Here is a 27,559-nt window from a genome sequence, read left to right on the forward strand (position 1 = left end):
GCTGTGACCCTGCCTTTGGTTGTGCTCGTGCTGTGGCTGCACTGATACTGTACCCCTCGCTCGCCCTGATCGTGCTCTCAGTCCTGGTTGCGCCGATGCTGTGATCTTACCTTTGGACACCTCCGTATCAATATATGCATGAGACTCTTATCAATATCACCATAGACCCACAATGACCCACAATATCATCATAGAGTGCATTTGATAATTTCACACCTACCGTTATTGTAATATGACACGCATCTGTTTACATTATTGATGTAACTTTAACCCTTTGGAACGAGGGTTGACATCAGTTTTCTTGTGTTGGTTCAGATGCCCTTCACAAGCATTTAAACCGTTTAAACTTAAACAAGATGGTTTGATTTATTTACTTATTTTTTCAAAAATAAGGGTAAAAAGTCAATCAGCAACTTTGCATGAAATCTCTAGCAAATTGCAAATAAATTAGTAAAAGGTGGTAAAAAAAATAACCTGAAAATTAGATTTTAAAAAGCAAGAGGGACAGAGCGAATCATCAGAAATTGTCAAATAATAATTAATAATGATAATAATAATATTTTTTCCTTGTCACCTTTTAATTAATTCTTTCTTTATTTATTTTTTATCAGTTTGCGGGACATATCTTGACAAGTTGCTTGTTATGTTTTTTTTTCTGTGTTTTTAAAAGACATCAATCCATTTTCTTTTTCAGGTTTCAGAGGTTTGAATATCAGTGAAAGGCGTCTAAATGGCACAAGAAAATTGATGTCAATCCAGGTGTTTAAGGGCTCAGGGATCAGCAAGGATTTTCAGGTGGTGTTGAATAACTCTAACAATATAAATGATTGTAACACAAAAACGTTAGCAGCTCATCTTCGTGGCTAATTAGCCTATAGCATATGAAAGCTGTTGTTTTAGTACAATTAAATTACCATTACCAGTAAGTCCTTATCATTGACTTTTCTGGTTTATCTAGCCGCCCTTGAAAGATCTTTAGTCAGCTGATGTAAGGATTTCTCTCCTTGCTCTCCTTGGTCTTCAGCTTTGGGAGGAGTGCTGCAGGATGAGAGAGACAGAGACAGAGGTTGGTGAGACAGTCTGGCTAAGGAAACTACTGGGCCAAAGATTAAAGAAAATTCTTTTATTATTTATTTGCTGCCAGCTACCACCGCCATCTCCTTTGAAGACCGGCGGCTTTGATGGGAATGAAAATTTCATTTTCTGGTATCTTCTGTCCTGCGTCGGGCCGATCTGTCGATGCAGGGGCAGAGACAGAGTCATGAGGACAAAATGAGCAATCAGAGAGCGATGATTGATGGGTGACTGGGAGCGCGTGTGTGTTTCACAGCTTACAGCCCAGAAGTGGTGAGAATGTGTAATCAATAGGGTGTATCAGCAAAGGATTAGTTTGATTACCAGTGTTATAGATCCTGGCTGATTCCAACACAATGTTTCCCTCATTGATTCAGCAAATTTGTAAAACTGATCTGAGACATTCAACAGACTGATGTGGACAAAGTGGCTGCTGTGGTGGAAACATCACTCAGTCAGCCTCCAGGGTAACATTTAATTTACAGGTGCCAACAGTAACTCAGCCTCCTACATAATATATTTATATCCTGCTAAGAGGTTGACAGTCAGACTGAGCTGACAGCTCCTTTCACTTCATTCAATCACTTTTTTCATGTTTTGTTGTAACCTAACCCATGAGCCTGGGAGGAGCTGAGGACGTAGGTTAATTTTGTTTTTGAAAGACTGACACCCATTAGCCAGTCACTAACCGGTTAATTTATTAAAATATAAAATAAATATAAATAAAAAAATCTATCCATCCATCCATCCATTTTCTTCCGCTTATACAGAGTTGTGTCGCGTCGCGGGGGTAGCAGCCTAAGCAGGGAAGCCCAGACTTCCCTCTCCCCGGCCACTTCATCTAGCTCTTCCCGGGGGATCCCGAGGCGTTCCCAGGCCAGCTGAGAGACATAGTCTCTCCAGCGAGAAATCGAGAGCTTTGCCTTTGCACAGCTCCCTCTTCACCTTGACAGATCGGTGCAGCGTCTGCATTACTGCAGATGCTGCACCGATCCGCCTGTCGATCTCCCGCTCCATCCTTCCCTCACTTGTGAACAAGACCCTGAGGTACCTCAACTCCTCCACTTGGGGCAGGGTCTCAAATAAATGAATAAATACGTACATACATATATACATATATACATTCATAGAAAAGATGTAAAATACGAATACCACAAAACTTCAATTAATAGAGTGGGCTATTATTTGCTCAAATCATTGAACTCAACAGGCTCATATGTGGACAGGAGTTTATGGGAAGGGGGTTTTGAAATTCCTTTCACACAAAACTGTGCTAGCAAAGATGGAAATATAATCAAATTATTTATTTGACCCTTTGATACCTGGACAAATTAGCTTTATTTATTTATCTAAGCAGCAAACTAAGGTTAACTCCAGCAGGTTGCCACCAACCCAGTTTTATACATCCAAAGAACTTCTATAAAAATGAACTGCATGGCAACCAGATGGTGCCTCTAATTGAGACAGGCCTTTATTTGACAAATGTGGGGCCACACCGGTCTTGTAAAAGGGACTGGGCATTTATTTGGGACTAGTCTTATATTTGAACTTTTATGGTAGCCTTTTCAGGATTAAAACAACACTCCATTGCCACAGTGACTGCATTTCAAAGTTCTATCCATTTAGAAGAGGGGAAAGTGTTTTGTTTTGTGATGTAACTTTCTTGACTTTTATTTTACTTTATGTTGGCTTTATGTTGGCTTGTAGCCGGCCAGTTTTAAAAGGTGGAAGCACACTCACCCCCCAGCCTTTGGTCTCCACTGGTTCCTTGGCCACTTCTAGCTGCGCAAAACCCAGGTCAAGTGGGAGTTAAGTTTAGCTAGCTAGCAGCTGCAGTAGAAATTAACCTGTAAAGGTTTTGAAAATCCATTGCCATGCATCTTGGAATGTTATCGCCAGAGAAGGTGCATAATATCACTCAGTGGAAATGCAGTAGTCTCAAAGTTGTGTTTCATCAACATTTCAAAACTGCTTTAGTTTTGTGCAAATCTGTAATGGAAATCCACCTGCTGTTGAGCACTGATGCGTAATACCAGTTCTGGACAGCATGGATTATTTTCTTCTTCTGTCAGTTGTTTGGGCTTAAAATATGTTTATGTAACGTCATCCGTGTATCTATTTTTGCCATTAATCTGCAGGAATTACAAAAACAGAGTAAACAAAATGTGATGATGCAGTTTCATTAAACATGTTTGAGTGATGGTGTCTAGAAACTGCTGCTGCAATTTGTCTCTGCAGCACAGAGGTCTGAACTCAGTTTAGCCTGCAAACGGCTGAGGTGCCAACTGGCAGTAAATCCAGAGTGCAGCAGACAGGTCTGAGCTCAAACAGCCACAGGCAGCATCTGTATGTCCACATGTTTTATTCCCCACTAGACGCTGTGTCGTTTCATGACACTCACCTGCTGCTGGACTTAGCCTGCTGGCAAAAATGAAATAACTCAGTTAAATGACAGGAAATCATGATTTGTCCTCACACAAGTCTGCTGTTATGTCATAGCTTTTTGTCAACAAATTACATTTTTAACAAAGTGATATTTTTTGACTTTCCTACTCTAGCTGTGGCTCAGTTACAGTCTTAATTGTTTCAAATAGAGATGTAAATCTTCAAAAAACTAGCTGACAGATATTTAGATTAATATCTATTTTTTAAGGCTCAGTGTTTTCTTGAAATAGCTGGTTTAAGTGGATTTTGGGGAACATCATTCAAACAGGAGGATAAAGTGCATTTGTTGGGGACTATTTTCAGTGGCAGATTAATCCACATTTGGTGCTGTAGCTAGTATTTGTGGTGGCACAATGGTGTGTGTGGGATTGAATCAAAAGAAACTACAGTGGGTGTGTTCAGAGTATTGAAGGAACATGTGACCCAGTGCAACAGTGTAGCTCACTGCTTTTTTGGACAATAGTGGAGCTCTATGGCACAGAGGAAGATGACAGGCTGCATCAGGCTCTGATACATGCACAATACTTGTTTGTGACAATCACTGTTGGTTTAGGTCTTTTCATGGGATCTGTTGGCAATAAAAACACTATAGAAAATCAACAGCCTTACGCTTGATCTAAAGAAAACAGTTTAACCCCTTGAAGTCTGGAGTGACATCACTTTTCTTGTTCTGCTTTTAAATGTCTGAGGATGGTATCGATGACATATGAGGTGACGTCTGAAGCCTTGGGAGCCAGCCGTATCACGTGACTGATTCATGAAATGGTTTGTGGGTTTGGCGTGCGATTCGAAATATAAGGGGCAGCGAAACGCAACGGACCTCCACTGTCCCCTCACATTTTGTTGACTCTGGACTTTATTGTGCGTTTCTTTACAATCTATTCGAGTTTATTAATAAATATATTATTGGTTTATCGGCATTATCATTTAAGCACAATTCAATTCATAGCTTTACGCACCAAAGCCATGGTGTCATTATAATCACTCTGCCTGTTTTACATTTATTTTCCACTTGATGGCACAGTAGAGCAAATGAAGCACCGTGAAGCTTCGGCCCATGAGTGAACCAATTGGATGGAAAGCTTCAATGCTTCATGAAACTTCATCTCGCCATCACTACTTTTAACTACAACATTCTGAGGATGTTTTGGTGATGTTGAGAGGTGACAGATCATGAAATATTCTTTTATAAAACGTTACCACAATATTACATGAGAACAAAGTCGGAACATTTCACAAAATGTTTTCAGGATGTTATTAAGGCCTGAGATTACACAACATTTTTTATGAAATGTTCCTGTAATGTAATATGTTAACCAAAAAAACCCAAACAAACAAAACATTTTAACATTTTGATGTTGTTTCTTGAGAATTGGGGCTGGAAGATATGCCGTAACAATAAAATGTCTGATTTTTTTCACACCAAACCCAAATTATGATTTTAATTGATTTTTTCCTTTGTCAGTTTAAATGACAAAGAAATTACTCAAAACAAGTTTTGCTTTTATTTTAGCAGTAAAATTTAAAGGCGAACTGAATTTCCATTCTGTTAAGGGGTTTAAGTGGGGTTTAAGTGCAAGCTGCAAACTTTCTTTAAAAGTGCACTATGTAGTTTTAGGGGAGTGGGAGTAGTTAACATTTGCACTGAAAGCAAAACATATTTAAATGATTTCATATCTTTAGTGATATGCAGTGTGACTGCATCAGTAACAGCTTTGCAGCGGGACGCTGTCTTGTACATCTCAGAGTGAGACTCATTTCTCCCACTCGGCTACATGATTCTGTTCGAGATGTTGAAATAATTTGGTCGTGTTGCTGCCTTTAGTTGTAACAGCCTTCAAACAAACTTTGTAGCCGACTGTGGTTTGTTTGAGATCTGACCCCACAAAACCAAACCGGTTCAAAACGACTGACAAGACTGAGTCTTTTTGGAAATGTACTCCTCATGATCATTAAAGCTTGCTGTCATGTTGTCGTGTGTGTGTGTGTGTTGCTCTGGGAGGAAGGTGCAGGGGGAGGGCGCAGCCCAGGGTGACTATGGAAGCCCAAAGGGAGCGGTGGAGGAGAAAATCGAGCTTTGTATTTTAAAAAATTGTGTTGAACCCCAAATTTGAATAATTGATTAAATTTATTTTTTAGATTATTGCATTGTGGGAACTAAAAGAAATTTTCCTGCTGAAAACCTTGCATTGTACCATTCTCAGAATGTTTTAAGAATCAAAAATTGCCAGCTGGGATCTCACAACATGGGTGTGAAAACTCCCTAGGGACACACGGCGTGATTTATGTAATATAACACATACATACCCTGTGTGTGTGTGTGTGTGTGTGTGCGTGTGTGTGTGTGTGTGTGTGTGTGTGTGTGTGTGTGTGTGTGTGTGTGTGTGAAAGAGAGAGAGAGAGAGAGAGAGAAAGAGAGAGAGAGAGAGAGAGAAAGAGAGAGAGAGAGAGAGAGATGTATTCCTTGTCCAGGCTATAGGTTGTGGCTTGAGCCCAGTAAAACATCTGTCTCATCATTCCTTGTGTAACGGTGACATTTACATTAGACTGTGTCTTTCTTCAATGTCTGTGTCACTCAGTATGTTTCTGCTGTGTTTCTCTCTCTAGGTGGAGCGGGAGATAGCCATCCTGAAACTCATAGAGCATCCCCACGTTTTAAAGCTGCATGACGTCTATGAAAATAAGAAATACCTGTAAGTACATGCGGCATACACACTAAGAGCAGCCATATTATTGCTTTTTTGATTTAAGATTATTTAAAAATAAAACTTCATGTTGTAAAAATGTGCCTTTGGCTTGAAAATATTTAATATGCAGGTATGTTAGTAGTGCTATAGTTGGATCAAAGGGTTAAATGCCATTTAAAAAAGCTTTTTTGCTGTGATATTTCCTCTCTATAATTTGTGATTTTCAGCAGCTGTGGAGTTTTGGTATTACCTGACTATATCAATTCTGTGGGGACTGAGGACTCTAGTCACATGACTTGGACATTAGTCAGATTCCATTTACATGTTTGATGACTTTAGACTGGACAAAATAAAAAATGACTTGAAGCTCATCATGGGTTTTTACAACAATGACTCATGACTTCATAAGGACTTGAAGCTTTTGTCTTGAAAATACTTTCCCCAAGACCAAAGATTTGGCACAAAGCAATTAATTTCCCTTCATTTCCTGAATCAAACAAAATTAATGCTAATCATTCAGCGAGCTGACTTTTAATTCCACTTTTGCAAAACTTTTTAGACATCGATATTTGTGTTTTTATTTTTTTTTTAACTTTCCTTATTTTACACAAGATCATTTACAAAAATGCATGCAAATAAATAGGGGCTAACTAGATTCTTTTTAGCTTCTTTGGTTTCCATGTTGCTGAAAGCAGGCTCTGTGGCAGTCGTTCATAGATGCCATTCTCCTTGTTGAAAGTTAGTGTACTATTTGATCAACTTCGAAAATGTTTCTTTTAAATCGGAAAAGCTACATATTGTTAAAATGGCATTGCATTCATTGAAGAGTACATTATAACTTGTTTAGGACTCAAAATTCAAAGTTTGGACTTGGGACTTAAGTGCAAAGACTTGAGACTGTCATTTGACGTGTGTGTACTGTATAGGTTTAGAGCTGAGGTCACAGAACTATCTGTTGCTAAAATATCATCTTGTTGGAATCAGTGCTAATGTTAGCAAGCTAGGCTAACTGGCTTCCACTTTTCAAATGGAATATAAACTTAACAGCATGTTGGGTCCTCCTACAGACTGCATATAAAGATGGATGACATGTCCACACTTATCCTATGCTAAATAAAGCTAAAATATCCTGGATCCATCTTGCGCCGGTTACATCATTGAGAGGTTGATTCTCTGCAGCAGCGATATCCACGATGGGGGAGTTCCCACCAAAACACCCATCCGACCAATTGTGAGCAGCCCCATTGATTGCGAGCGCATGGATTGGCTGTCACAACTGTCAATCATGGTGGAAAAGACCCCTTTTGTACAATTTAATAACTAAAAATTGAACTAATCATAAAATCAAACACTTGAACAAACATTAGGGTAATGAGAACTACCTTCAGTGACAGAAACCATCTTTGGGAAAAACTGATTTGGCGTGTACTTTGAGTTTTTAGTTTGGCTTATGTCCCATTCACTAACATAGAGGGGCAGGCTTTATGACCTATACTGCAGCCAAACACCAGGGGGCGATCAAGATTGAAATGTCAGATAGGGAAATGTCACATTGTCCATCCTTATAAACAGTCTACGGGTCCTCTCAAATGTTTTAGCGAATGGCTAATAAATGATATATAATGTGTTGTGGACTTTCCACAAACATGTCCAAAAACTGTTTGACTTTGTTTCAAAATAGAAAACCTTTGGCTACAGTTATAGTTTATATTACTTCACAAAAAGAAAGAGAAGAGGGCTCAAATCACAGTTGGACCTCAGCTGAGAAACATTATTAAGATATGAAAAGTATTCTTCCGACAGCACTTCACAACAGCCAAACAGCAGTTTTCACTCTGGGATGTTGTGAAGGCCTGATTTGTTTTATTGGTCCCTCTCACTTTAACCCACTGCCTCCTGCGACTGAGTAGCTTTAATGTATTTCCGTGTTTTATTGTATACATTAATCTGCAGCATGTGACCGCTGTGCTCAAGTGGCACGGCTTAATGTGCTGTTCAATAATTGATAAAGGCAGCACATTCACACGGAGCAGGAATTAGTTTTCTTAATGTTGCAAGAACAGGGACGGATGGTCATCATGGATGCAAACAGTTTGCAGGAGAAAATTTCACACTCACAAATCACAAGCCAACACGTTTCTAATTTAAATAGCCGCGACAGATAAATGCTTGAGCAGATCCCTTAATCTGCTAATAAATCAGTCTGCTGGGAAGACAGGCCGCAGGAGGAGCCGCACAGGATCACTGATGTCTCCCAGACAAATGAACAGAGGACAGAGATAAAACATTTTAAACCACGGGCGCACAAACCAACATGGATCAGGATTTTCTCGAGGATTTACATCAAGCATCCATGTACTGTGGTAACTTCATCATGTCATAAGCAAACACTGTGCTTTATGACTCAGTTATTTCATTAATCAGTCTGAGGGAAATTACACTGAGGATCTGAACATGTTTACTCTCTGTGTGGACTCTCAGGTGGGAAACTATTGAAGAACACTTTTTAGGCTCTGTTACTTTACTGGAGTTCAGAAATTTTGGAAGACTTTATATTTTAATGGGAAACATTTTGTCCATCTTGTTATTCTGCTAAAGTTACCTTAATGACTTTGATTGGATTTACACACTCAAGTTTTGATGCCCAATTCCGATTTTTTTTTGCCTATATAGATTTTTTGACCACCTGCTTTGACCACCTGCTTATATCTACTTATAAGTGACTTTAATCCAAAATCTGCATATCTTAAACTTTGCTCATGCTTGAAACAATGCGCATCCATAAATGGGGGTTCTGGGTGAGTAGCCTTTTCTGGCTACTCACCCAGAAAAGGAAATGAAATGAGGTCTTTTACGCTTTTTATTTTCTGCTGGCACTGTAGCAAAGAGCATTTACAACCACACTTTCCCATTGTGCCTGAAATGTCTTCAGAAATGTGTTTGTTGCCATACAAATCTTGCCTTTTCACTTGAACAGTTTCTTCGCCCCCAAAGGCTTAAAAGACAGGTAACCTCTGCATCTGACCACTAGCTTGAGCCCTCGTCCTCCACTGTCTGCCTGCTTACAATACAGTCTCATTTGTAGATAGGGCGGGATGATATGGCTTTAAAATAACATCCTGATATTTTTAGGTTATATAGCGATGCACACATACAGTATATCTTGATATTTTGAAATCTCCTCTGTAAACTACTAAAATTAAAAAAAAAATATTAAGTGAACCACACTTACAAATTAAGAAGCTACTGTTATAATGAAGTTGAATAAAATACTGTTATAATGTCAAATAACATAAAGTCTTAAGTTCTGTTCTGTTTTCCAGCTCCTCCAGGTTTGTTTGTTTTGTGCCACGCATTAGGTAGACACACCCTCGACCACACAGGCAGATGCAAAGCTTTATCAGTAGACCTAGATGAAATATAAATGATAAAGCATAACATGAAGCAATTGATGTTTTGTTTTTTTTATCGTCAGACAATTTACTTTGTCATATCGCACAGCCCTATTTGCAGATATCTGAAATATATCTGATTTATTTCCACAATATGACTAAGGCCTGACACCGAACTGAGAGTATCCGAGTATCCATGTGCTTTTTTCCTGCTCACATGTTCATGATACATATCTGATCTGTTCCACATGAGAGGAAAAAATCTGAATTGGGTAACCTGAACCATGTAGTGTAAATCCAGCCTTTGATTACTTTGTTGATTCTGACTTTGCATTCAAGATAAGATCATAAAACACTGCTGTTGTCGAGTAAAAATCCTCCATACGTGTGACCTCTCAGAAATTGTGGGGCAAAAAAATCTTCCATATTCAATCACTTATATATTTTACTAATAATGGATAATACATTCAATAACATGAATAAAGTCTGTTGTTCCAGTTGATAAGACTGTCTGATGTGCCAGAACACTCTACAAACAGCTAGCAATTTTTGGTTCTCAAAACATTCTGAGAATGGTGTAATGCAACCAATGCAATGTTTTATGTTTATTAATAACAATAAAAATAACAACAACAATAATATGTTTCATAATTAATAATGGTTTTCAGTGTTTTAACGTTTGTATTTTTAACACATTCAGTATTTATCCAGAGACATGCAGCATGCAGCATGCAGACTTTTAACAGATAGCGAAAAAAAATTCCAAGTCACAACATTTTACTGCTAGTGCAAATACCACTTGGCTAAAAGACTTGAGTTGCTCTCCCATCCTGACTGTCCTGACTTGTTTCCACTGTGTCCCCACTGTGTTACTGTGCAGGTATCTGGTGCTAGAGCACGTGTCCGGGGGGGAGCTGTTTGACTACCTGGTGAAAAAGGGCCGACTAACACCTAAAGAGGCCAGAAAGTTCTTCAGACAGATCATCTCAGCCCTGGACTTCTGCCACAGCCACTCCATATGGTTTGTTCCCTATACGCTCGAACATTAGCTGGGTTTACACGCACACTTTTTCTCAGTCTGATTGAAGATTTCCAGTTCAGTTCAGTAGCCAGCTCTTACCGACAAGCGCATAACCATAGCATAATGTGACCTATAAAAGCCAAAAAAGTGTTCCATCACAGTTTTGTAAAACATGGCCTCAAATCTCCTGAAATACAACCTCATGCGAATGAAAAAACATTTCTGCAAAAAATGTGGTTGTTTTTTGTTTTTTTAAATTGATGTGTTTTCGCAATTTGCGCAATTTGAGGGTTAATGGAAACCTGACTAGAAATAATCAGACTTCATAGTTCAGAGGATGAAAACTCTGAAAACTTGAGTGACAGCAGTTAAGAACATTGCAGAAAAAAAGTAAATGAAGCAACTAAAAAGGTGGATCTACAACCAATAATAATCTTGTCGAATGAATTTTAAAATTGTACCAAAAATCCCCCACGTTGTTTTTCCACACTTAATAACTCTTCCCCACACTGATCTTTTGTTGAGCTGACAACATCAGACTAATTATTTTCTCACACATAGCCTTCATCTGGCGGGGTGAATGCACTCTCACAGTTCACTTCAACTTATACTCAGCAGCAGAAATGTGTCACGTCATCAAATCAACATAACATCAAGACTCACTTAGTGTCACATAATGTAAATCAGATGAACAACCGCTCATTTACATCTGTAGCAAAATGCCACTAAATTGACAAAATAATTTTCCACCCGTTGACAGTAATCCGGTCAGTACATATCCTCCACAGAGTAAGATAAATTCATTTTAGAGATTAAAAAAAAGAAACAAAAAAAGTTTGTTTCTAAGAATTGTGTATTAATGGGGTATTCTTAGAAGCACCCGAGTGTTTGATCAGTTTTGATGGCTGAACAACAGGTTTCCTCTCCTCATCAGCTGCAGCTGGGGGCGACTTTAGAGGCTCCAGTTCCTCTTGATCTCTTTTCATCTCTGGGAGCACCTTTAGTTCCTCAATGCATGGCTGCAGTACTGTGTATCTAAGAGAAATTGCACATCAAAGAAGCCCTACATCTGACTTGCAGCTTCAGGCAAGGCAAGGCAGCTTTATTTGTATAGCACATTTCATACACAGGGAAATTCAAAGTGCTTTACAGAGTAATAAAATATAAAAACATAATAAAAGAGAAAGAGATAAGATATACAAGGTGAAATCAATTACTAAATGATAAAAACAAATTAAAAATAAAAATAAATAAAAAGTGCAGACAAGAGGTGCAAAGATAAAAAGATGATTTAAAATGATTTAAAACCAAATTTAAAAATAAGTTGGTAGTCAGCAGGTGTGAAAAAGTAATGTTTTTAGCTTTGCTTTAAAAGTATTCGGAGTCTGGGCTTGACGAACCTCATCTGGGGGGTTATTCCAGGTTTGTGCTGCATAATAACAAAATGCTGCTTCACCATGTTTAGTTCTGACTCTTGGGACGCTCAGTAGGCCGGCTGCTGATGTTCTGAGGGTCCTTGAGGGTTCATTTGTCACCAGCATGTCAGAGATATATTTTGGCACTGAGCCACAGATTGACAGGTAGCCCGTGTAAGGATTTTAGAACTGGAGTAATGTGTTCATATTTCCTAGTTTTTGTCAGGACTCTCGCAGCAGCATTCTGAATAATCTGTAGTTGCCGAACAGCTTGTTTTGAAAGCCCTACAAACAGACCGTTGCAGTAATCTAACCTAATAGAAATAAAGGCGTGGGTGAGCCTTTCAAGATCTTGCTGTGACATTATTCCTCTGACTCTGGCAATGTTTTTTTAATGATAGTAGGCAGATGAAGTTACTGATTTGATGTAACTGTGGAAATTTAAATCAGTGTCCAGGATAACCCCAAGGTTTCTTGCTTGACTCAGAAAGGAATTCACGGTAAGAGCGAACACTCTGCCTTTCTTTCTGTGGCCCAAAGACAATGATGTCGGACTTATCTCTATTGAGTTTGAGAAAATTTTGATGCATCCAATCATTGATTTGCTCAATACAGTGACACAGACATTCAACAGGTTCATAATCACCTGGTGAAAGTGATATGTATATCTGTGTGTCATCTGCATAATTGTGGTAGGCTGCTTTGTTATTTTGCATATTCTGGCCTAATGGAATAATATAGAGATTAAACAAGAGGGGTCCTAAAATGGACCCCAGTGGGACACACATGTCATAGTCATCTTCTCTGAATTACAGTTTCCTGTTGAGACAAAGCACTTCCTGTCATGAAGATATGACTTGAACCATTTCAGGACAGTGCCAGATAGTCCGACCCAGTTTTCTAGTCTTTCTAAAAAAATTGTGTGGTCCACTGTGTCAAAGGCAGCACTTAGATCCAGGAGCACTAAAATAGAGACTTTGCCGGTGTTAAGGTGGTCATTTATCACCTGTATGAGTGCAGTCTCAGTGCTGTGAAGGGACTGAAAACCTGACTGAAAGTTATCGTAGCAATTGTTTAGTTTTAAAAAGTTGCTAAGTTGCTGGTGGACAACGTTTTCAATAACTTTACTGAAAAACAGTAAGTTTGAAATCGGCCGATAGTTGTTCAGTGCCTCTGGCATCCAGGCTGCTCTTCTTTAGAGCAGCAATTATTAAAATCAACAGGGAAGGCAGGTGGAGCAGTGTCAGTGTTGTCATCGTTGTCAATGTCGTTTTTGGTTCCTCAGACAGTGGAGGAAATTGTCTGTCAGTCGCATCAGTCCACGTTCATTCAGGTGGGGACCCATTCAATTGAAGAGCTCCACCCGTTCCCAAAACAGGTTGAAGTTATCAATAAAGTTTCTTCTTTGAGACTCACAGGCATTAGAAAGCCAAGTATTCAAAGCAAGGAGGCGACTGAACTTATTGCTCCTTCTGTCAATTGTTGGGAGAGGCCCACTGATGAATGACGGAGCTTTCAGCTTGTCAAGTCTGTTAAAAAGTTCTAAGAAATCCTTTTTTAAAACTTCAGATACTCCTCTCCTGGTGTCAACAGCTCCCACGTGCACGATGACCTGTTTGATTCCAGTGTGGTTTGACAGCTCCTGGGAGAGACGTCCAGTTATGTCACTGACCTCAGCACTTGGATAGCTGCATGTGATGATCCTCTCATTGTTTACATCACTGATAGCACCGTCTCCCACAAGCAGGATATCTGGCACAGATCCTTTGTCCTTGAGTGCTTTGTGCTTCTTCTTCTGTATGCCACGGCGAATTTCATGTTTCCCCCCGTGAATCTGACCATTTTTATTCCCTGCTTCCCATTTATAAAATTGCTCTCTGGCTCGTTCACAGTTAGTTCAGACAGTGGTTGATATTTGTTTCTTAGCTGTATGCCTGGCAATGCTTTAATTCCTCCTGTGATACCAGCATTTGTTTTTCTGATTCTGTTCTGTTTTGGCTTAGCACCAAGTGTATGCCAGGCGGCAGTGATATCAGTCTGTCCAGGTCTTGTTCTAGCAAGTTTCGGGAAAGATGTTGTGTCATCCAGGTTTAAACTGTTTGAGGTAGACTTAGCTGTCTTACCATTGGATGTTATTGGGAGTGTCTCGTGAAGTCCTCTTTCTGCTTCAGTGTAAAAATACTCGTCTGTAGCACAGCAATTTCCTGTAGCTATTTCAACAGTTCTGGCATGATGTGCCTATTGTTGATTTTACAGGATTCAACACATTCTTGTCACACAGGGTCTGTTCATACTGCAGCTCCCGTTGGTCAGAGCCATCCCTTGCCATGGCTCTGTGTCAATACACGTAGTTTATTCCGAAGAAAAAGTAGATAATCCCGATACATTAAAGATTATCCTCCAAATGATTTAATCATTGTAGGAAACCTCCTTGAATGTGTTGGAGTTTGTGACAAGAAGGAAAAAAAAGGAAAAAACTTGGAAAAATAAAAGCTAAGCAGAGAGCAAGCAAGAAGAGCATCTACACTGTAGCAAAGCAGGAAGGTCAAACTTTAGACATCAAGTGTTTGGCTTTGAAGGACCAGATTTATTCTGCACATAGTGTTTTTATAGAGAATCCGAGAAGATACGCGACTGGAGTCAGGCTCTTATCTGCTGGATTCATATCCTGCAGTCATTTTGCGTAAAAGGGGCAGATCTGTGATTGACTTGGACCTGTTTCACTTGATGTGTATCCGATGATTGAACCGTAAAAAAGTAGCCTTTACCGCAGAATAGTAGTGTAGGCGTGAATGCTTTCAGGAGTAATTGATTCTCATGTCACCCACACCACCTCCACAAGTTGAAGCATAAAAGCAAAGTGCCAACAAATGTTAGGAGCCAATCTATTCAAATATTATTTAACCTGAAACCTAAATGAAGAAAAATAAATTGTCATCATTAGGCTTGGGCAATATGTAATATTTCACACCTTCATAGCTTTCTGAAATTTCACCAGGGTACAAGGTATTTGACGGTATAAGTGTGCGATGCTAACACCCCAACCCTGACAGTGAGTATCTTGCTTACTCTCTGCTTTTCAGACTAATAAATACACAATGGGAATCCACATAATGTTCAGAAAAGTAATATTCTCAAACCTATTTTCCTTATATTTAGAGAAATACAACTGAACACCTTTTAAATTCAGCTTTCTTTCAGTCACAAAAGACTGAAGAGGCTTAATTGCCCCGTTATCTCATCATAAAACACACTTCATTCAAATGACAGAAATTCTTTTCAATATTTGCAGTTTTTGGTTAAGGTCTTAAAGGGTCCTAAGTGACAAAACGGTGTCAGGATTAGGCCCAATTAGGCCAATTTCACACAGCATGTGTCAGCAGTAAGTGAGCAGCGCTGAACGTGTTGTTGTTTATTACACACAAAGAATGAAACCCAAAGTGAGACACTTGTTGACAAACGTCTTTAGTCTTTGAAATGCAGCTGCAGGTGCAGCATCAGCTGTTGAATCTGACCAAAAACTGAATCTTTTTTGAAATTTTTTCCTATCTACAGTATCTTACATCACCTTTCTGCATATGCCTCTCACCAAGACTGACTGAGGCCAACAGAACTGGAACAAACCTGATATGTTTGTTGCACCAGCATCAGCTGCATTTCAAAGACCAAAGATGTTTGTCAACAAGCGTCTGACTTTGGGTTTCATTTATGTGCGTGTGTGTGTGTGTGTGTGTGTGTGTGTGTGTGTGAAAGAGAGAGAGAGAGAGAGAGAGAGAGAGTGGGTGATATTAAGTAGGGGTGGAAGACTGAGAGTCTTAACAGATACTTTATTCAAATTTAAACCCCAATTTAAAACCCCATAGAAATACATTATAAAATGCCTCTATACTGTGCACATTGTCAAATTGTAGAAAGAAAAATCAATGAATTATAATTTTTCTTTTTAAATCTGTGTTATAAGAGTCTGTACAATGTGTGTATGAAAAATTATTAAGATCTGATACTCCAAACCTATGGTTTTGGGTGTGTTTTCATGGAAAATCACAAAACGAGAAACCCCTTGTGACTCAATACTAAAAAAAAGTATGTTACAAAAAACGGGCGCTGTAGCTCATACTTTGACCAATTTGAAAAATTCCAACTGATATGTTCTAAGGTCAGCTAGTACTTTAAATGCTGTGAAGGTAATTTTGAAATTCCACTAAGGGCATTAATGGGTTAAGTTGAATCATGTTTTGAAACATGTTTTCCTTCTACATCCAAAAGCTAAATTAAGTAATACCTACTTAATATTAATTCAATATTTATTGAAATATTTAATAGTATCATCATTCAAATAAAGTTGCTCTAACTTAATTTTTTAGTATTAGTAACTTGTTTTACTTAAGTCAGGGGAAGTAAAAAAACACGAACCACATTTCACAATTCAACATTTTTAAAAAACAATAACATAACCACAAAAATGTGTCATGTTAAATGTTAAACAGCTTTTTTTAACAGTCTGGGTGTGCAGAAACATAATAACAAAGCTATACTCCCCAATTTAAAAGTGCACTATGGAATAGTTGGACTTGTGAAAGGGACAATGCTCTGTTCGTGAGACTCAATCAGAGCTCTGCATGCAGAAAAAGAGATCTCCCTCTCTGTGTCTGTGTCATAGGCTATGTGTGCAGGTTTGCAAGCCCACCAAACACACACATATCACGCCACAACAAGTCAAAGAGCAGGAACATGAAATCACAGAGAGATCCACACGGCAAATCTGAACCACCACGAGGCTGAGACATGACAGGTGGCAGGCCCGTGAGTCTTGGCGCCATCACGGCCAAACGCAGCTCTGTGGGGAAGTCTGTTCCCCCGCTCTCAAAACTTTCACAACGCGATATACAGTGAACTCACACTCTCCACACAAACAGACACGAAACACACAGCCCAAATCTTTATACGAGACAGCTCTCTCCCCTCCACAAACACCGCTCAAGCAGCACCAGAAAGCTGACCACAGGCAGCCAGCTCTGAACAGCAGCTCCAAATCCAGGAAACACACTGTTTACAACTGCTGATGCTCCGGCCAGGTTGCTAGTTTTATTCTCCCATATCCACAACATAGAAAGCTGCCAAGAAGGCCAGAAAAGTCGACAAATGTAGCAAGAAAGTCACAAAGTTTGAAAAAATGGCAACAAAAGTGAAACTTAACGTGAACCATGCACTCTGGAGCAATGCATTAGAATACATGCACATTAAGTTTTAATTAAATGTGGGAAGATTGCTTAGTTATTCTTTCTGTTTCAGACTTAGGTCATTCTCAAATGACTGTTTGATGGTTATATTGCAACAACATTGCTACAAGCCATGGGAAACCTTGGAATTATTCTTTAAATCAAATTCCAGCACTGAACAGAAAAGTTTCAGCAAAGTGATTATGCTAAGAAACATTTTAGAACATTAAGTTGCTTTTTGATATTTTTTTTTGTTAAAATAAGTGTTTTAACAAAATATATATTCTGACAGCAATTGCTGAAATAGAGTGTTTGGTCAATAACTTGGAACCACCCTTGACTCTTTGAGATTAGCTGTGGAGATCCGTCCTGCTTGCATGCAGGGCTACAGGAGAGGGACAGAGTACAGTGGGGTTCCAAGTTACTGACCAAACATTTTTTCAGTGATTACTGTCAGAATATAGAGCCATTTAACAATTATTTTAACAAAGTATCACTGACAGCACCTTTAATGGTGAATAAGCTGGGTCTGCAGAGCCCTTGCTCCTGTACTTCAGTGACACTGATTTAATGGAAAATAAATAGATAAAAATGTCAGTGTTCTATAACTAGGAATAAAACAACAACATTGAATTACTGGAGCAGCTGCTTGACTGGAATGCATTTAGGATAAAGGAAAATCAACTTTGAGACTATGGAATGTTACCAACAGCAGGAACTGACATCTAACCTGCAGTTTGGATGGCATTTGACTGCAACACCTTCAAGGCAACATCACTTTAGAGTGTAGGAAAAAATAATAATAATAACGTGCATTTAGAGCAATTGGAGCAGCAAATCCATCACAGTACAAGTGAGATGTGTCCATAGTCCATGTTTGATGTTCAGTGACAAGGTTCAAAGATGTTTTCCGGCAGCTTCTGCTTAAGAGATGCGACTTTTGGGCTGTTTTTCTGACCATCTAATTTAAGGAAGACCTTTTGAAATACCTCAAAGGTGTACTTCAGCTCTCTTGAGTAGCTCAGGTTGAGGGCATAGATGAGTCCAATCAGCAAGGCACAGGCCCTCGGTACAACCAACCCCTGCAGGACTTCTGTTCCCTCGATCAAAATAGTCACACTGGCTGGCTCAGATGCTGTGACACCTTTGGTGACTAGGATCTTCATCACTTGACTCTCAAGATCTCCAATTTGGCCTTCAGCATCCTTGGTGATTGTCATTTAGCTGGTATACTCAACCCCTCTCATATGCTCTTATGTTGAGGCTAGGAGAAAATATTGTATCTTAGCACACAAATGCTTGACAAATGATACTGACTCAACACAGACATTAAAATTACATTTTGTTAAGCATTCTGAAAGTCCTTTCAAAAGTTTATCTGAGTCAGTACAGTGAGTGTGTTTTTTTTAGACTCGATGACTGTGTAGTCAAAATGCATTCATTGTGCTCAGATCTGACCTCCGCTTTTGAAAGGACTTTCAGTGTTGATTTGCCTTCTCCATCTTTATGACTTACATTTACTTCCTAAAAAGTGGTGGCCTTACTTACCTGACTTCCATCATCCATCCATTTTCTTCCGCTTATCCGGGGTTGGGTCGCGGGGGCAGCAGCCTAAGCAGGGAAGCCCAGACTTCCCTCTCCCCGGCCACTTCGTCCAGCTCTTCCCGGGGGGCCCCAAGGCGTTCCAAGGTGTGAGACGTAGTCTCTCCAGCATGTCCTGGGTCTTCTCCTACCGGTGGGACATGCCCTGAACACCTCACCAGGGAGGCGTCCTGGAGGCATCCTAATTAGATGCCCCGAGCCACCTCATCTGGCTCTTCTCAACACGGAGGAGCAGCGGCTCTACTCCGAGCTCCTCCCGGATGACCAAGCTTCTCACCCTATCTCTAAGGGATAGCCCAGCCACCCTATGGAGGAAGCTAATTTCGGCCACTTGTACCCGCGATCTTGTTCTTTCGGTCACTACCCAAAGCTCGTGACCATAGGCGAGGGTAAGAACGAAGATGGACCGGTAAATTGAGAGCTTTGCCTTTCGGTTCAGCTCCCTCTTCACCACGACAGATCGCTGCAGAGTCCGCATTACTGCAGACGCTGCACCGATCCGCCTGTCGATCTCCCGCTCCATCCTTCCCTCACTCGTGAACGAGACCCCGAGGTACTTAAACTCCTCCACTTGGGGCAGGACTTCATCCCCGACCCAGAGGGGGCACGCCACCCTTTTCCGGCTGAGAACCATGGTCTCGGATTTGGAGGTGCTGATTCTCATCCCAGCCGCTTCACACTCAGCTGCGAACTGATCCAGTGAGAGCTGAAGGTCACAGCCCGATGAAGCCAACAGGACCACATCATCTGCAAAGAGCAGAGACCCAATCCTGAGGTCGCCAAACCGGACCCCCTCAACACCCTGGCTGCACCTAGAAATTCTGTCCATAAAAGTTATGAACAGAATCGGTGACAAAGGGCAGCCCTGGCGGAGTCCAACCCTCACCGGAAACAAGTTTGACTTACTGCTGGCAATGCGGACCAAGCTCTGGCACCGGTCACACAGGGAACGGACAGCCCGTATCAGGGAGTCCGAAACCCCATATTCCCGGAGAACCCCCCACGGACTCCCCGAGGGACTCGGTCGAATGCCTTCTCCAAGTCCACAAAGCACATGTGGACTGGTTGGGCAAACTCCCACGCACCCTCAAGGACCCTGCCAAGGGTCCAGAGCTGGTCCACAGTTCCACGACCGGGGTGAAAACCACGTTGCTCCTCCTGAATCTGGGGTTCGACTATCCAGTGGACCCTCCTCTCTAGTACCCCCGAATAGACCTTACCAGGGAGGCTGAGGAGTGTGATCCCCTGTAGTTGGAACACACCCTCCGGTCCCCCTTCTTAAAAAGAGGGACCACCGCCCCAGTCTGCCAGTCCAAGGGCACTGCCCCCAATGTCCACGCAATGTTGCAGAGTCGCGTCAGCCATGACAGTCCCACAACATCCAGGGCCTTGAGGAACTCCTTACCTGACTTGTTGGTGTAAAAAGAAATTTCTAACCAATAAAACATTAGACAACATTTCAAGCATGTCAAAGAGCTTAAAAAACACTTAACAAAGAAGAAAAACAAACTTATCTCCTCCCTGTTATGTCATTTGAAACATGTTTTCCATATAACACACAGGGAGGATACCAGCCCTACGAGAGAAAGCTAGTCACCATTGACTTGAATAGAATAAAATTGAAGTCAGTTATCTTAAGTAATGTGTGTCAAATGGCATGAGGGTGAGTGCATGACAAAATTTTCATTTTAATAATAAAAGTAAAAATAAAAGTAGCGTGTGCAGAGATAAACAGATAAGTGAGACAGGGAAAAGAGTAAAGGGAGAAGTTAGATAAGAGAGAGATTGAAAAGAGATGGAAAGAGAGAAGGTGAGAGATTAAACAGATAGATGAGTGAAGGATGGCCCATGGCATGCTGTGGGTGAAAAAATGGCATTTTATTTTACCAAATACTTGAAAAGATCCTCCTCCTTTTCCCCAAGATACACTACTAGGCAGCAGATGGCAACCTCTCGGCGGGTCTTAATTGTGTTGTTCTGATAAAGAATTTTAAAAAAGTTTCCTTAATATTGCAGGGTTTCATTTAACCTCTCAGGATTAGATTCCCAGAAAAAAAGTAACATGGATAAATGAAATTTTCCCGAAAGGGGTCAATTTAGGTTTTTCTATCCTAAATATACAATCATGAGCTTTAAGGAGTTCCATGGTGTTCTGGATCTTCTTTTTTGCAGCCCCTCCTCTTAACAACACCAATGGCATCAGGCTTGGTATGCACTGATCCAGATTTTGCATGAAAGTTGACACAGGATAAAAGAGATGTCAGAATTAAACTTTCATTCTATTCTATTCATTCTATCTATTTAAATAAAGAAACATAAAAAAAAAAAAAAAATTAAAAAACCATTCACATGTGCTGGAAGAAAAAGAGCCGGAAAGTTCCTTCAAGTCACTGACAGGTGGGGTCAGGGTGACAATGGAATGGACAATGTCCTTTCCATTTCTCATTGATGAGCTGGGAATTATTCTTTTTCTTCACTTCACTTAGGAGCTCCGGTCTTTCTTGTTTCAAACTTTCTTCTGTTTCTCCTTGTGGATGAGGTGGAAAGTAGTTTGTCTCACGCTTTCGTGCTTTCTTCAAATTCTTAGCAGGCATCTTTTCATTTGCTCGCATCTTTTTGAGAGAGTTCGCATCAAGCTCAGGGCACCCAAGCCCTCTAAGTTTGGATCTATAAATTGTCCATTTTAAATTTCAGTCTTTGTTGCCATCCATAACATCCATTGTAGGACCCTGGGTCTTTAAGGCAAGGATGTTTTCGAATCAGTGCCTCTGCTACATCGGCGAACTGTGCGAACTAGGCACGATACTCAAAGATGCTTTCAGCTAACCTCTCAAGGATGCCCGGAAGGATAGCTGTATAGCTGAGTGTGCTTCCATCTTTGTTGAAGACTTTGTTACCTGCTGCTAGCACAAGCTCCATGTCTTGGCGGAAGCGTGGTATTGGAAATTCAGAAGGCCAGCACTGACAACATAATTTTCCGTGTTCAGGTGATAACAGTATCACTTTACCACAGGATTCAGATGAAGTGCTGGCAGGCTGAGCAGAGCTGCCAGGTGTACTTGTGTTGGAGCTTTCAGGTCAGCTACAACCAAGCTGAGTGAGGAGTTCAACAATATAAACAACCTTAATTGTGTCTTGTGTCAATGTGTGTCCTTGAGATCTCTTATTGAGGTAAGAGAAAAAAAACTTCCCCTCAAACATGTAATGTAATGTAAACTTCCCCGGCTCCAGGCTATGTTTCTGTTGCACAATAGATTGAAGCTCATCCACTGTCCTGGGAATTCCACTAGGCAATTCCAGCTTGTCAATCATATGGTTGTAAATTACACCAAAGTGGAGCAGTTGCATCGAGATGAGACATTTGAGCATCTGTAACAGAAAAGACATCACTTGGATCTGACATAGCAATATGTGGATATTATAAACATTTTGGGCCCAAGTTTTTGTTTGACATACATTTTTATTTTTTCTTAGCTATTGGTAGAACCTGATTAAGAATAAAAACTTACCAGGAACATCAGCATCACTGGTGTATATTGCATTCAGGATTCTTTGAGCGCTGGAAATATTCCCTCAAAATGTATTGCATAAGAAGAAGAGGAAGAAGAATAAGATAAACATACAAATACTTCCTGATTATCTGCATTACAGCTTATTTCTCTTGCTAAAATTTGCCAAAGTTGTAGGCTACTATCAAACTACAAATGCTACTGAGCATGAGATTTTGTATCTTGTCTATTTTTGTCTCGGGATTGGTTGTTATTGGCTGTGATGTCTGCCATCTTGTTTTATTATCACTAGATTGGAAAAAGATGGTGTGAGAAAAGAAGCATTCTGACCACAACACTAAAATCATTTAAATGGCCAAAGAAAGGTAAAAAGAGAGGGAAACTGACAGACTACTTGGAGTTGATAGCTTTGTGAACTTTGCTCCTTGCCATTTTCACCACCTTTGCCTGGTTAGAATGTAGCCAGGTTAATGTTCTACTGAACAGGAAAGACACTTGTTCAAAAAAAAGGAAAGAACATGATTCACTTAATTACAATTCATTGAGGGTGTATTTAAAAAAATAGTTCACTTTAAAATGAAAATTTAGTCATCTATTGACCCAGATGTCAGATGCTGAGAAGTCAGTCAAACAATTGAGGTCCTGTGGTCGCCACTGAAAAAATGTAATATAAATGTAATATATGTTTTTTTAAATGCCTCCAAACTGCTAATCCAAGTCTCCTGAAGCTGTTGCATGCAGTTGATTTGAAAACCCTGTATACAATGGCTTTGAGAGACTTGGATTAAAGCACCCCAAGGAGTTTGGAGGCTTTTTTTTTTTTTTTTTTTTAAATTTGGGGTTTTCAAATTACATTTTGCCAGTGACTGACTGGAAAAACTGCTGTAAGATGTTTTCCTGTGAAACTCCAGCAGTGTTTTGTGGATTAAAAAACTACATCAGACTTCTCATTGGTGTGAGGATGAGAAGATAATGACTTAATTTAAATTTAAAGTGAACTATTCCTTTAAATATAGTCAGGATGTGCGTCACAATTTATGTGGTAGAAGTGTGATTTTTAGACCTGTTTCACAGTCTAATAGCTGTAGATGGAGAGAGGGGAAATGTAAATCTTTAATCGTTTCTACGGTTACACCAGAACAACAGATAGCAGAATCAGTTTGGGTCATTATCAGGAAATTCAGTTCAGTAGCTGTTTAATAATATGTTTCCCTCAATAATGAAAATAGCAGAAACAACAAACAGCAAATCCCTCTAGTGGAAATGGTGTGCACCAATTTAATCAGTGTGTCACAGCTTGGACTACAAAGCCAGCATAAATCTGACAAATAAAAAAGAGCTATTACCAAGCCATCTATTGCAAGTAAATTTACCGCTTCAGAGTCACCATACACTTCCCTGCAATGGTGTATGCTGCTAACGAGAATATGTCAGACAACTGAGCTGGCTCAAGAACTTTGATGGTTCTTGTGTTTTCCAGTTCATAGCTTACAAGATGTTCAGTGTACCAAGCATTTAAGCATTCCACAATAAATCCAAGTTTGCCATTAACAACCACCATCCAAATCAGCTCTCCAAATCTGGGAGGCCACTTGTCGAACCATTAGCCAAGATCTTTCCAGTGGCGTATCTAGTGCCACTATAACACACTGTGTTAGCCATCTGAAAATGCGACTCACCAGGGAACTTTTTTCCACAGCTGTCTTAATGTCTTCTCTCAGCACAGTCAAGTCCACTTCTGACAATTTTGTTACCTGCAATGAAGATTGGACAACCTTACTATCAGGTAGATTATATGCAACCATGCTTCACTGACAGGGACAGAAGAATGTTTCGAAAAGAGTGAGTATGTCTGACAACAAGCTTAAAGAAGCTATGCTTAGCTTTGAATCGCATGGTCCAGTGGTCCAAGAGCCCTAAACAGCTGAGAATAATGCTCTAGAAATGCTTTGGAATAGGTGTTTGCTCAGGGAAAGCCTCATAGAATCTGTGTCGACGCTCAGAAATCTTACGGTACAGGAATCAAATTGTCTCTGTATGAACTAGAACTAAGACAAGTTCAACTATGTTCTTACAGGTTGAGAATAACATGCCATGTTGGTTAACTCACTGGTATCTTTGTGCCAACAATGAGAGGAAGGAGCCGCAGCAAAGCCCAATTTTCGTTGGCATTCCCACCAACTGTTTTTTTTTTGTCAGCAAAATTCAAGGGTACTGGTTGTGGCGCTTCCTTCTTATCAGCCCACCTATATGAAAACTGTCTGATTAATTTGTTCAGCTCTATTAGTGTAAGATATTTCCCCTTGATTAAGGCAGCTAGGCACAGTGCTAATTCTTTTGGTACATTACCTTCAAATAGACCATGTAACCAATCAGGTGGGTAGCCAGATAAAACATCAAAATGTGTTTTTGTGTCAGTGGACCCACATGTACTCTCCTGTGCAGTCTGGACATGCACTTGCTCTTCTTTTGTCCTTGGAGGAAATGTTCCTGCTTGAACTTCACTTTCTTGAAACTGGGATTGTTCTCCAAGACATCACCTGCAGACGTATGATTTTGAGGAGCTTGAGAGCTCCTCAAATTCCACTGATGGAATGAGCACCCATGTTGTCTGCAATAACAGAAGAGACAGTATCTTTTAGTAGTCTGCCTAAAGAAGCAATGTATAGTCCCTCCTCTTTGAGGCTTGCAAGATCTTTGAACAGTGGCTCCAACACAGCATTATATCCGTATTGTTTTATGTCATCAGCTTTGCAGAGAATGGCTGAAAAGACTGAAGTCAGTGAGGATCGGAGCAATGGCGTCATACTAGCCAGAACCCAATAAACAGCAGTAATTTTGTGCTTTTTTCTCGTTTTTCCGAGCGGATTGCACACTTCAAATTCATCCACATATAGATTGAGAGGAATAGCTGGATAATTATCTGAGAACAATTTATTAGCTTTAAAGTGTGTGCCATCATGAAATAACTTATACTGGGTTTCACAGTTGCTTTGTGCTTCTCTACCACTATTTATGAGGAATTCCTGGATCTCCTCCCTCTTCAAAATCTCTGAAAAGGACTTAAGAGTAGGTACATACTGGAAGCTTTTTCGCTCCCTAGCATTTAGCATATATTCCACCAGAGAAATTCTCCTTAAAATACTTCTTTCTCTCGTAAGCGGTGGACAGAGGACCATCACTCCTCAACGCTAGACTGATGGGTTTGGATTCACAGAGTTCCGTCACCGTCTCAGAGATCACTGAATCATCTAGCTGACAATTATGCTTCTCTAAACATAACTGTAAAATCTATTTCATAATAGGACCTGAAGCTGAGTCGGAATTAAAGTTTAGCTCTTCCACCACCTCATCAATACACCTGTTGGACATATTAAATATGCTTTCAATTTCAGAGAGAGGTGGGCTAGATTTGCTTCATTTAAGTTAGGTAATTATTTAATTTCTTCATCTTAAACGTCTCCACTCTCAACATCTTCTTCATCAGCAAGATCATCCCCTGTGTTTACAGGATTTGCATACCTGTGTAAAAGCTCTGCCTTGAAGTCAGCCAATGAGTGAGGAGTGTGTTTCCGGCTCCTACGAGAGGCAAATGTACCATGAATGTTTGTTTTGAAGTGGCAGTTTCCCAAAAAAACACGTGACAGTTTCTTGCTTTTTTAAATGATAGCCAATATGCTCAAAGTACTCCCTGTCTGTGAAGATGGTGCTTAAAATGCAGCATGGACATTTAAAAGACAAGACATCATTTCCTTCCACATTTCATGAGATGAATGGCTTCTTGTCATATTTGAGTTAAGGCTGCCCCATGTTTTGAAAAAGCAATAACATTCCCAATGTAGACATGGCAGAAACTGTCCACTATGCACATGCCACAGTCTATAATGTTTCAAAAGCTCAGTCCTTCTCAGGGTTTCAATTTGCACATTTTACAGCACCAATTCATTGTGAAAAGGTACAATACAGTTTCAGTAAAAAAAACTTCTAAATGGCTACTGTAAAAGGTACACTTCTGAAGAAAAAGAAAATAATAGAGATATTTCCAGTGTCTCGTGCTGCAATAAATTCCTGTTTTCAGTTTTTCATTAATCTACTTTATTTGATAAATATGTCATCTACAAATCTAAACTCTTTTAGAAACAAAATATCAATCACTTTTCAGAGAATTTTCATACATAACACACACAAATGTGCTAGTTTAAAATTGCTTCCAACTTTTTTCAAAAAGCAAGCAAGTATAAAAGCAAGTAAAGAACTGAGCCACAGCCACTCTCCACCTAGAACAACAAAATGTTGCTGAAAACACGGGTGATGAGAAATCTATCAATTTTACATGTTATTATTGCTTGAAAAGAAACTTGCATACAAATTATGTGGTTGGCAAAAGTGGACTCACATTGACCAACACGTGGGGAAAAAACAAGATGAAATTAACTTAAAAATGCCAAGCTAAGATAGCATTACCAATTCACAAGGTTGAGAGACCACTAGAGATCCATTGACTAAACATGGACAACACCATTGATACAATAAACTTAGAAATGTGTTAGACAATTCAAACAATCTAATATAACTGATTAACAAAAAAAAAATAAAAATCTGCCTAACATTAGATAGCTGTTGTTTCAAATTCTGACTTCAGAAAATGGCGGTACACTTAGACTTGTCAATGCAAAGAAAAGACCAACATTACTTAACTGAAACAACAGTTGAGCAACTCAAATGGATGGAAAAAGCCTTACATATTTTTAATGCTGAATGATGTACAATCCAAATAACTTAATATAGGCCAAGATGGCTTTAAATTGTGATTACGAGTCCCTCTCATCAGATTACATCTCTCAGTACTCACCTTTCCGTCGACATTTTGCACAAGATGTCCAACCTTGACCTGACGTCTGACATTGCTTCATACAAAGCAGATGTGTCCACTGTGCAATCCAGATAGACTACAATAATGCAACTAAAACAGCTTACTGCTAAATTTTATGGTCCAATTTCAAACACTGAAAGTGGCTGTTAATCAGGTTTTGAGAACACAGCGACTGCTGTTGGCTAGCACGTCGGCATTCCACATGTGCAGGCACACTGCATTTTTAGCCTTCAAAATAAATGCGTGCAACCATAAATTTTTAAAGGTGTTTATTTTGCATATTAAAATGATATAAACTAAGCATTTAAATAAAGAAAGCATT

The 27,559-nt window shown here is 39.8% G+C and overlaps 1 protein-coding gene and 1 pseudogene across 13 annotated transcripts in view; one reads left to right on the plus strand and one right to left on the minus strand.

Annotated features, from left to right (window-relative positions):
* Nucleotides 1–27,559, plus strand: part of LOC121942092 (serine/threonine-protein kinase BRSK2-like) — a 229,041-nt gene that overhangs the window by 121,718 nt on the left and 79,764 nt on the right. For all 13 annotated transcript variants that reach the window (XM_088081516.1, XM_088081531.1, XM_088081569.1 and 10 more), the window contains exons 3-4: nt 6,127–6,212; nt 10,479–10,619. In XM_088081516.1, the coding sequence (XP_087937642.1) occupies nt 6,127–6,212; nt 10,479–10,619 (227 nt within the window). The remainder of the gene's footprint in view (nt 1–6,126; nt 6,213–10,478; nt 10,620–27,559) is intronic.
* Nucleotides 20,734–21,774, minus strand: LOC148190481 (uncharacterized; annotated as a pseudogene).

The sequence above is a fragment of the Plectropomus leopardus genome, chromosome 1 (assembly GCF_026936395.1).
Source record: "Plectropomus leopardus strain MGB_pleo_1.0 chromosome 1, ASM2693639v1, whole genome shotgun sequence".
Classification (NCBI taxonomy): Eukaryota; Metazoa; Chordata; class Actinopteri; order Perciformes; family Serranidae; genus Plectropomus; species Plectropomus leopardus.